Below are 12,438 nucleotides of genomic sequence, written 5' to 3'. Positions count from 1 at the left end.
CCAGCATAGCTCTTGTATTTTGTGTGTCCCAAAATGCTTTGGGTAAACCATATCATCTATTTGATGATTTTGAGGTAGCTGAGGCCACAGAATTAGAGCTTCTCAGTGAAAAATTCATGAAATAAAAGAAAATAAATATCCTAGCAAGACTTCTTGGATCCAACCCCTACATGTAACATATTGAGTCAGAGATGATCCCACAAGCCTATTTTTGTTTTTTGAAAAATAAAAAAAGACAACACAAAAAGGCAAAAAAAAATTCAAAGCGACTACAGAGTGTCTGAGTAAGGATTTGCTCTTTCTCAAAAATACCTGTAAGCAGTCCTAATGACTAGCTACAAAGATTTTCATTCATTGAGTTCTATAAGTCACAGAAATTCAAGTGTTGTGAAGATATTGTTGAAGCCTGACACACTACAAAACACACCAGTGGAGACAGGAACAGAGAGACAGAGCACATTGACAGCATATCCAATTCATCGTGACCTATAAGACTACCTTAGTAAATCAAAAAGTGACAAAGGATATCCACAGCCTAGATACAACACCTATTACTGAGATGCATCTGCAACAGGGTTAGACCCAGGAGACTAGCAATACAGCAGTGCTCTCAAATCTGCCCAACTCTAGGTCAGAAATTTGGTAAAATTAGTTCCAAGTTATTTTCTGTTGCCTGTGATCTTTTTCATCTGAGACCTGACTTCAGAAGATCCTGTCCTGACATATCTCAGGATTCCAGCTTCCTCCCGGGTCAAGATTTTGAGTCACAGAAGCTCCTGAACAAATAAGGACATAAGGTTTTCAGAAACACTTGCAGTTTGGACTCATTTTTTTCCACCCGCTTTATTCTTCCTAATTTCCAGCCATTCATTAGCTGCTTACATATCTGCAAATGCCAAAGGGCGTTTCCAAAATAGTAACATCTAGATACTAAAGCTGTCTTATTTCAGTAGTAAAGCAAGCTTTTTTCCATGCTCTCATCACTTGCACACAAACAAGAATACCAAGATGCTCCTTAGACTTTGTTTCATTGTTCTTGTTGTAAAAATATCAAGTTTCTGGTCATTCACAAAGTGTTTATTCAATTGGAGAATGTTAGTATTTTTTTCCTCAATCTATTTCTCATAGAGCAAGTTTTTTGTCTAGGTTACATAGAAAACAGGAACATTGTTTGTCTGAATGGTATGAAGCTGTGTCAGGGGAAGTTCAGCTTGGACAGTAGGGAAAGGCTCTTTTCTGAGAGAGTGGTTGGTCACTGACACAGGTTTCTCAGGGAAGTGGTCACAGCAGCAATCCTGTCAGAGTTCAAGGAGCGTCTGGATGACACTCATATAATTTAGTTTTAGGTGTCTTGCAAGGAGAGGAAGTTTGTTTCAATAATCCTTATGAGTCCCTTCCAACACCAGATTCTGATTCTATGATTCTGTGAATAGAAGTGCCCATCCTTCTCCTTTACCATTAGGACCCAGAGTTTTGAATTTAGGATAAGGATAATATCAATTATTGCTACTACGATACTTGAGCCACTTGCAACATCTTAGGATTTTCCAAGGAAAACATCTTTCTTTTCAACGAAGTTGTTTGGAGACAACTGACCTCTCCCACCCAAGAAGTGCTATAGGTCCAAACACAAGCTAAGGACACCAATGGAAAAATTCCATATGTGCTAGAGAACTAAAATCAAGAGATGTAGACCTTTGGAATTGCCTAATAAAGTTCTGGAAAGAGGAGTTTTCACTGCTGGCCTTTGTTTTAAAAGAGTCATCTTGAACTTTCTCTAAGAGTAATCTAGTTTTCTGTTAAAGGTTGGGGTACCAACTATCCCAGAGCAGCAGATTCTGTGCCATCTTTATGGGTAAAGGTGGCTCTATGGTTCTTTTTTCCAGGAGCAGTGCAAGGAAATAGTGCATGTTCTTGATTTTTGAGAGAATTTACAAGGGAGAACAGGGACTACAAATTAATAACCTCTTTGGGCAGAACACTGAATAATGCCCTTATATGATAGGCTTCCTGCACATAATCCAACAATAAACCAGTAGTTATACAGTATTTTACACATGTGAATCATGTGAGCAGCATGGTTTGATTAATACTGTAGGATAACAATTTTAAATGGAAAAAAAAATCACATTTTTTGTTAGGCAACCCTGCTGGTCAAACATCCACTCTTGGAATGAGGCTAGTATGTTACTAGCCATAGCTCCCATTAGCAGTCTGTTTCCTATTCATGCATACAGCCAAGGAGTATTTCTCATACCCCTCGTACATAACAAACCCATTTTTTTTCTGTTATTGTAACTGCTACTGCACTAGGATGCCCAAGGCATGGGAATCTGCACACTTCATCATTCAAAGACTACCTTTGCTCAATTTTTGTTTTCTTCAATCCCCCCTGCCTTTAAAAGCTAAGGATTATTTTAATGCCTTCCTTCCCACTGGTAGAGTAGAACATACAGTTTCCCCTGAGGCTATGGTGCACAATATGCTGTGTATCTGTCTGCTGCAGTACTGAAGGGCTGGCACAGTCTGCTGCAGACCAAGGGGGTAATTTCTATGACATCCTCCTTCATGGTTGTCCACAAAGCAAAGGTCTTGAAGTTCTTAGAAAAGCTTCACTTCTTTTATGTATCAGCATGAGGTTGTATGAGCATCAGTCTGCTCTATCTGCCAGTATTAAGTACACCAGTCTAACAGGCACATCATCAGGTTCAAAAATTATTGCAAACCACCACTTGTAATTTACGTTTTATCAACATAAAGCCTCTACTCATATTTAATGTAATTAATACTGTTCCCTGTTGTACCGCATTATATTTTACCGACATACAATGGAAGTTTATCCAAGAAAATACATCTCCTGCATTGTGCCTGATGAAACCAACAGAAATTGCATTTCTTAGTATTTCACACCAGCATTTTGACTATCCTTTCTTATCCTTTTCTGCTTCAGTAGTGCCCCAAAGGAGGAAGAAAATTAAAAATGCAGAAAATTAATCTGTCCAGCAATATAGACATATATAGAGCCAATATAGTCTCAAAACCTATGTATCAAAAAGCTTAATTCTGTCCTGTACATATGAGGCCTGTACGGTTTTACTCCCATTAATTCTTCTATAAAAGCACAATTCTGGTATTTTGGTTGATGGACCAACAAATGCATAGACCAAGGGAAAGTTTCTTCTAAATTACTTAGCAAAAACAATAGCAAAGATAAATTACATGTATCCATGTCAAAATATAACTTTCCTGTCATGCGTCAGTCTTTTCACTTTTTTTTACTGCTCATTTTTAAATATGCGGAAGAGAGCATAGAGAAAAATCTCACCTGGGAGAGTCTGGCAAACTAATTACAATTTTAGAAAAGACACCTGTAGTGAGTTGCATAATATCAGCTAAAATCTCCTATGGGTAACAAGAAAATCTATGTTGCAAGGCTGGGAGGGAGTGGCTGCTAAATCCATAGCTGCAATCTATTAATGCACACATACATATGCACTCACATTGACATAATACTCTTACATACACTATACACTGCATCTCTGCTTTGAATCTCAGTCAGAAATAATTACATATTTCTCTTAATGTCAGAATGAAAGAACTCCAGGCACAAAAAAATAGCTGTCATACAGCCATTTTGTGTGTCGAGCATACTGAATAAATGAGGCTGATGCTCTTTCTGCTGCTTTGGCTTTCTTTGCTCACTTTTCCTGCTCTCCAAGAGGACCTACTCACTCAGGCTCCACTGGGCAGGCTGCACACTGCAAGCAGTCTGGTACAGCCTCCCTTCCAAGAGCAGCCTCACACGCCCTTAGCCAGGACAGCACACAGACTGGGATTCTGGACAGCATTTCAATGGAAGAACATGAAGATTCTTTAAACTATGATTTGAGAACGTCTCCCTGTTTCAGCAGTGCACCATAAGCTGAATACAAAATATGGTATATTTTAACAAGGACTATTATGTAAGAGACAGCCAGACATCTGAATGTCAAATTAAGTGTACATAAAATATAATGTGAAAATGCTTTCTCTACTGCTTTATTTTAATTTTATCATAAAAAAGGGTAGTGTGGAAATTGCTATTTTACCAGCCAACATTTTTCTTTGTTAGCTGGGGGGTTTTGGGATTTTTTTAATAGATATGCTTGATTTTTTTAATAGATATGCTCTATAGTGTACAAGTACATATAGTAGGCATATACATTATTTGTAGCTATTACTACACAATGTATGTATAGCTGTGACTAGACAGTGTGTTCTTTGAACACTGGTTTCTCTTTATACATGTAAGCACAACAGCATAATCTGAATAACAGTAACTGAAACTTGCAGTGGAAATTAAATTTCATAAAACATTTAAAACCATAAGTGAACACAAATCTCAAAGGACTTTAAAAATTGAAATACCTTCTATCCTCCTTATGAGGCTTGTGTTGAGGAACAAATTAGAATAACTTTTGTTTACCACAGTTTTAAACAGTTTTATTCTAAGCAACCAAAAAAGAATAACATCAAGCAAAGCTTGGTTTAGCTCCTCAGGTGTGCAGACATATTCCAATTTCCTTTCCTCAATGATTTTTATGCAAATCAATGCTGCACAATCTCCTGACCTCTTTTACCATCATATTGGGACAATGACAGTAAAATAATTGGATTGGCATATTGTAGGATATTTTATTTTATATTAAAAAGTTAGGACAGGACAATTGAAATTAAAAGAATGTCACTTTCTGTTAATTCCAAGCTGATCAAGTACCAACATTTCATGCCAAACAGAGTAAAGCAAACAAAGTGATTTGGGCTGTTAGTCCATTTGTCCCTATGTGCATATACTTCACATCCCCCTCAGTTGTTAATTCCTAACAACCATGCTTTCATCCAGAACAAGGATAATGAGAAAAAACCAAGCAGTGTTCCTTGGGGAACTGTTACACTAGAAGTTACCTAAGGACTAAATCCCACTTGTGCCTCCTGCACGTGATAAAGATGAGCAAAGCATTCAATACTCCTGGCTGATTGAAAATCCAAATATGCAAACAGCATTATGGAATCCAGACAGACTATTCTGCTTCGCTGATGACAGATGCAGAAAAAAAATCTGGTCTGATTAATCTTTTGACTTTGAACCAGCAGAGGAGTGGACACCTCTCTTTAAAGAGAAATGCAGAGCCCCAGCTGAAGAGCAGGTGCTGCACGGTATTTGCCTTTCCTGCAGAGGATGCTAGCTAGCAGGACCAAGCAGCTGACCATGAAAATTCTTGGCCCTAAGTGACCCAAGAACAGATTATAAATCCATCCCATAAAATATAGCAAAAGCCCCATTTGTTCTTCCACCCTTTCAATATGTGATGTTATACATTTGTGATTCTCTCATTTTATTGGACTCTTTAGAAAGCTGTTTATGATCACTTGCGGACAAAACAAAGGCTCATTGTAAATTCTCTTTTAAATAAGTTGGAAGGTCAATATGAAACAAAGGGCACCACTTTCACAACTGCTTACATGCAAACTATGCTTGTGTGTGTAATATTACAATGCATTTCAGCAACGGGATAGAGTCCTAGCTAATTACAAAGCTAACATATAATAGCATTACATTAGCATCCCAAGAAATTCCTATTGAATTGCATACATCTGAAAATAGAAAGACATGGTTGTGCTGAAACTTAATTATCTTGGCAAAAACTGTGAGGGCTTGATTCTCAGAAGACATAAACATAAAGCTCTGCTTTACACTCCCAAGGACCTAATTCTTTGTTTATTCAGACAACCTCCATCAGATAAAACTTACCATTTGGATTGACTGATTTGCCTTCTTATTTATAGTATCTACAGCTAAGTAACACAATTACTGTGTGGTTTGTGAGCAAGGGAAAGAATACTTATGACGTACAAAGACAAGGCTTGAAAGAGACAATCGGTGTGCTCTGCCAGATTAAAAAAGTTAATGCTGTTGCATTCCACCCTAGGCAGAGAAGACAAGCCTTTTCCAAGGACAGGTCTGACTGAAATGCTTTTTTATGGGTTCAAAGTAAAACATTATGGTAAAAAAATGCATACAGCTTTGTTTGTTTCTTCAGTCATCGTTAGCAATAGACATAAGGGTATTCTGGTTTCAAGCCCATATGGAAAGACCATCAACACTTTCTGCTTCTGGGTCCTTTGCCAAAATACCATATCCCACATGCCTTTTACCTTAAAACATAAAAGAAAAGGTGTTGTTCTGGTCAAATAAAGGAATAATTTTTACTAGCATACGTCTAATGTTAAAGCTGCCTAAATCCTGCCAAAGACATTACAACACCATCTGCAAAACAGATTTTCATTAAATTGATCAGTTTAAAGTTAAGCAGCTAGGCAGATGATGCTTTTGAGCTAACCTTTAACCTTTAACCTTCTTAAACTGAAATCAGGTCACTCCTTTTGGGTGATATCTTTGCTGCTTGAGAACACATGAGGTAAAGAGATATACCAAAACTTAAAAATCACAGCACAAACAGTGTTGTGGATCAATATTTTGTCAATAAAAGGAAGACCAAGGTAGTTCTTGTACAGTCTGCTAACTGCTGCCTTTCTCTTTCCCTAAGCTTCTAAATAGTTGCATACACAATGTAAACTGCAGTAAATGCACAGTTTAAAAGCAATTATTATTGAAAGTATTATCAGCAAATCAAATAATATTTTTAATAAACTGGCTTCAAATATTAATTTGTGATTAGAAATTGATCATGTCATTCAGTTACTTGATTAAGTAAATTTTACTTTCAGACATTCCAGTTAACTTTAAAAAAAGGCTGTCTTGTACTTATTTATTTATTAATAAAAGTATTTGGAAACTATTTTATGAGTACAGGACATGATATATGCAGTTCCCTGAAAACTATTTGAATAAGTTACAAAATGGCTGCCTTAAGAGCAGTTCCAGCTATATGTATTTTACATCCACAGAGACAGGTTACCGTCCTGCCTCAGCTTCCCAAATCTGCAGAAGCTGAATGCTTCCTCCTGCAGAATGGAAATGCACTCTGTTGCTATAGAAGCTTTCTCTGTTTACTTGTGGAGTCACTGAATGCTTCTTGATGGATGCTGCCAAGAACTTGCAACTCTTCTGTGGTTTAATTTGCTAATATCAAGCTCCACAATTCCAAAAGTAAGTCTTTGGGAAATTCATTTAGGCCAAGCTGAGTTCATTTAGGGTAAAGCTGTCTTTGTTCTGGTTCTTAGCAGCCACATTACCAACACCATTTGAATACTGCACTTCTGTAAGGAACAACCAGGCCATTTCTTCTTTAAATAACTTAGAAAACAGCTAAAGGTTCCACTTTGCCACATTTAGAATCTAACTCTAAAAGTGACATTTCCGTACTGCCTAAAATTATACAGCTTCAGAAGAGAAGCTCTGATGTTCATGGCTGCTTTAAAAGCTACAGTTATGAAAAGACATCCTTTTATTCCATCAATAGTTAAGCACAGGGAGAAAAACCAAGCTGTTACAGCAACATTTATAAGAAGAAAATTCACAAAACAATAACATTTAAACAAATATAAATGACTGAAGAAAAACTTTGAGGTACTTGACAAAGCAAAGGAACAAAGCCACATATTCTCCTGTGCTTTCAGATGGTTTTAGTATTATACTTTTTATTGCCGAACCATATTCACAGCACCTTAATTTTAAAAAAGAAGAGCTGCTTGAATATAAACACAATTCATGAATATTCGATATTGCTCCCAAGGCATATATCTATTATTCATACAAATTAATGTTCTTTTTTTCCTTAGGTGCTCTAAAAGTTTATCTGATGTATCAAGAGAAAAAAAGTTTACAACTCTTTTGGTGTCAACAGCTTCACCAAGACCTGACAAAACTATCAAGTCTGCTAGCAAATAACTTAGCATATTTTCAAAACTGCATTTATTTACATCTTGAGGCCTGAATTGTACACTTACAATTAAGAGAAGCATTTTCTGGGTGATGTGCAGAGGCATTACATTCTATTATAGAGCACACATATCTAGAACATCTTGGTCATTTGGGACACATTGTAGCACCTCATGCCAACCCAAAATCTTAAAAAAAAACCACTAATACTCCGACTGATATTTTCGATGTGGTATTGCTCTCCTTCAAATTAACCTTAAAATGAAATTATATGAAAATAGTGTATGCGTTGTATATGCTATCTGCTTTCTGAGAGTCATTAAACCTAGTGGGGTTCAAATTTCCAAGATTCTCTAGGAAGTTGTGAGGGACAGAAACTTTTTAAAAATCTGAGCCACTCACTAGCAATTCTAGGGACAAGTCCTATAAAAATACATGCTTTAGGAGAGTTGGAACCCTATGGTTATCAGCCAGACACTTTCAATTGTCCTACTTAGGCCATGAAGCCTGGAGGGTATCTGCCTAGAGGGAGTTTATGGATTCCATTTCCACTGGGATGTCCTTAACTGATTCAACGACTGAGCTCCAAAGGCCAGTGATGGTCCCTTGCTGTGTATGATAGCTGCTACAAAGATGCTACTGAGCTGCTCCATCTAACAAACCAGGATCTGGCAAAGAAGCAGATCCAGCAACAGGACATTTTCAGTGAAGAGGGCCAAAAGCTAATACTCTCTCCCATAGCATCCCACATCAAATATTTTGTAGGACAGGCTGGAAACCCAAATATATTTGATGAAGGTTTCTCTAAGGATCAGGTTGAGTGAGTGAAGAGAAAGTACTGTTTTGAGTAGATAGTTTGAGTACCTTGTGACTATCGTTTGTCTGTTTGGTTTTTTTTTTAAATAAGCAGCTGGCATCTTGTTTTCAACAATTTCAACTGAAATGTCAATTTCAGAAGCTTTGGCAGTAAAGCCATCTGAGAAAAGCCTTCTGCCTTGCCTTCTCCTACTCCATCGTTACTGTCTGTGGCATAGTTTGCAGTAGCTTTTCTTTGAATGGTGACATTATAGAACAAATAATTGAAATAATGCAGGTTAACACTCCAAAAAAACAGATGGGGACCAAAAATGTGGTTGTTTTGTTTTGAGGTTTTTTGGGTTTTTTTACAAACCCTGACTTAGAGTATGGCTGCATAATGTAAATGGAGGAATCAAGGAATGGCTTCATGGATGACAGGGAGCAGGAACCTCCAAAGGGAGTTTTGCTGCAGAGGCAGGCTATGCCACTAGACTCTCAGCTCTTTTCGTACTTTTCGTAACAGTATTTTGGACCTTAAAAAAACCAGCAAAAAATAACACTCTAGAATGAAGGACAAATGCAATTTAAATAAAATATATTCAATTAGCGGAGCAGCTAGCACTGCGGGACAGTATAACAAATCAAAACTTGTGTTACTACCATTTTTGCTCACAGCAGATGCTCCAAGGTTACAACTACCAGGTAAAATGAGAATCTATGTTACTGCCTGTGCAGCATATATTAGCTCAGACCAACCATTTGAACACCAGAAAAATGTGGCTGAACACCAGAAAAATGTTATTTCTTCCTTAAACTAGAGGTCTGCTGAGACTTTTCCACATTTGTTCTGTATGTACAGATCTTCAACATGATTAGAAAACCAGCATAGTTGCTGTAATCAGTAGATGACTCCTGATAGTTTAGTTATCACAGATTTCTAGTATAAATCAATAGATAACACTTGCAAAATGGATTTTCTAATCATATTTAGAGCTTGTTACAGTGACTAATGGTTCGCAATATTTCCTGAATTTTTATATCCTCTGGACAAAAGAAGTTTTTAATAAGTTACAAAGTTATTCATCTTGGAAATGAATGTGTTATATTTGTACATGAACCAAGACAATCAAGCCAATCCAGTAAACACACTGCAGAAAATAAGTTACCCCATAATTAGGGCTTGGAAAAAGTCATGACAAGTTGTGTAAAAAATGGTATTCATCACTCCCACATATTCATTATATCCACATAGTTTTTTCCAGTAAAGATAAAAATATAGTTGCCATTCTACTAACATATTTATCTACACCACACCCTTTCATGTTTGTGAAAAATCATTACTGGTTTGGAAAAGAAGGGCAGACAAAAGGATGACAGTGCTTACTTTTGAATATCCTTTGTAAAAATATGGCATATTGCAGGTGCTTACTGAAAATACCAATGTAAAATAACTTGGCTGTGATACATTATGGCTGCAAACAGATACGTATGCCAGAAAGTGACCTCCTTTCCCTATGCACAGTATGGGAAAAACATCATTTTCCATAATACCTGTCAAGCTTTTGATCAAAATGTAATGGACAAAGTCTGAAAAGATTATGAGAGATATAAAACACCAATTATTATGAGAGAACTTTTTTTAAAAAATGACTTATGGACCCTGTGTTTGCAGGAAGTGCCTCCTAAATGACCCCCAGGCAACTCAACAGGACTCATCTGTAGCACTCCTCCCTGACTAACCTGCAGTTTTTGTTTGACTATATGCATGTTCAATAAACACTCCACTAATTCATCAAAGTCCTGACTGATGAGCCCTGAATGGGTTAATTCCCCAGCCTACTTGGTGCTGGCTGGAGCTGCTGTCACAGACTTACCTTGTAGAGTTTCAGGGCTGCCTCGTGCCTGTGATTGGTAGTATGTAAGCGCAATTTATCCACGCTGTTGGTGTAATAGTCACAGGCGTTACATTTCAGGTGAACCGGGTTGCCAATGGCAATACACTTCAGCCTCCACTCATTAGTTTTGCCGCCTTCCTTAATGTGAGCCACCAGTTGATATTTCTGCATATGTTTGTCAGTCTTGCAGTGGAGCTGGAAGTTCGCTTTGAGCTGAGTGTTGTAGTTACAGAGCTTGCACTGGTAGATGTCTCCAATTACAGCCCTCCACTCCTCTTCGGGGAGTGAGCGCTCACTGCTCACATGCACACTTAGGGCCTCCAGGCTGTCAGAGGTGAATTTGTTGCAAACAGCACACTGGAAAAGCTTCAGCGCTGGGTCACTGATATAAGGTGACAGCTCTCCTGCAGTAAGGAGGGACAGGTCATCACCCATTAGCTGACCACTGGCAAGCCGGATTTCAGGCGGCAGCTCATTATTTACTACAGGAGAAAAAAAATTAAAAGGGAAAGTAGAGACCAGCAAGCATAGCACACACAAAGGAATCCGTAAAATAAAGCCTTGACAAGGAGTTTGCTTTCTCTAGAGCTTAAACTATAAAAAGCTGTAATAGGATTGAATCAGGATCAATTACAATCATCCCTTTCAGCTTCTAAATTCCCTCATCAGATAGCTTTAATTACTCCTACTGGGCATGATGTCATTCTGGAATTTGTATTTTCAAAGGCATGAAAGTTGATCAATAAAATAACAAAACAGCAATGCTTTTGTAACTTAAAAGGCGAGATTAACTTACACAGCACTAATTGCAGTTTTGTTATATCCTTTAAATGATGCTAGAGGTAGGTCAATATATATATATGTGTGTATATCTACAATATATTATTTAGGTTAAGAGTACTAGACTAACTTAGATACTTTTGGTACCACATCTCAGCATTTCTAATTTTAAAATATACCCAGTGAAAAACATGGGTACAATTTAGGTACGTCAAAAGGAAATGTTACAAATTAACAAACTTTGAGAACTCTTTTTAGTACGAGCCTGCACCATTAGGTAACAGATTGACAGTACACTGCTCGCACATGAGCATTTGATTCCAATTTGCCCTTCTCTTACACTTGGAATACAGACAATTTGCTAAGTATAAAGGGGCATTGTCAGGTAAGAAAGAAAAGATTGCATTCCTGCTGGAAAATGCCAACCTATTCAGATAATTAAAAACTGAGGAAAACAGAGTCGTCTTTATCTTTTCTAGTTTGTTAATTTGATAGCACCTCATTATGTGATCAATTAATTTCATTCTCTACCTGTGGACCCTGCAAACAAGGGTGGAGGAGAGGAAAACGGGATTGCAATGATGTGACCCCATCAGGGGGCCAAAGCAGAGGCTGGTGGAGCTCCTTAACCTCTTTCTGGTCATTCCTGCAACTATTACCTAGTATGTGCCTAATTTAGCTTTTACAGACAAAACTCGATGCAAGTCGATGAGCAAACAACAGGTTTTTGTCCTCCGCTGGAGCTCTGGTAATTGTAAGTGACAAACTACCACAAGGAAACAAAGAGATACTGACCAAGTCCCGGTGCCAAAGCCGCAGCTGTTGCTGGATCAAGCTGGAATGGATTGATCATCATCTGCGGGTCTGCTGGGTTCTCCAGTTTCATTCCAGTCAGGCCTATGTTCTGGGCTAGGTAGTACTGGTAGAGCTCTGCCTCGGCGGGCGCAAGGCCTAAGTGCAGGTTGTGCTGGATCTGTTTCATGTTCTGCTGCAAGAGCATCATGTTGTGCATGTGCTTCTCACTGGTCATGTGGATGCGGAGGTTCCTGGCCACGTTGGTCTCGTAGTCGCAAACCTCGCAGC

General features: G+C 37.9%; 1 protein-coding gene across 1 annotated transcript in view; it reads right to left on the bottom strand.

Annotated features, from left to right (window-relative positions):
- The window catches only part of ZFHX4 (zinc finger homeobox 4), a 148,124-nt gene that overhangs the window by 111,494 nt on the left and 24,192 nt on the right, over positions 1-12,438 (bottom strand). Inside the window, exons 2-3 of the mRNA XM_066564050.1 lie at positions 12,151-12,438; positions 10,555-11,057 (exon numbers count right to left, since the gene is read on the bottom strand). The exon at positions 12,151-12,438 is cut by the window's right edge and continues 2,336 nt beyond it. Coding sequence (XP_066420147.1) covers positions 10,555-11,057; positions 12,151-12,438 — 791 coding nt within the window. The remainder of the gene's footprint in view (positions 1-10,554; positions 11,058-12,150) is intronic.

This window comes from Molothrus aeneus, chromosome 1 (assembly GCF_037042795.1).
Source record: "Molothrus aeneus isolate 106 chromosome 1, BPBGC_Maene_1.0, whole genome shotgun sequence".
Taxonomy (NCBI): Eukaryota; Metazoa; Chordata; class Aves; order Passeriformes; family Icteridae; genus Molothrus; species Molothrus aeneus.
This window is presented reverse-complemented; position numbering and strand designations above follow the sequence as displayed.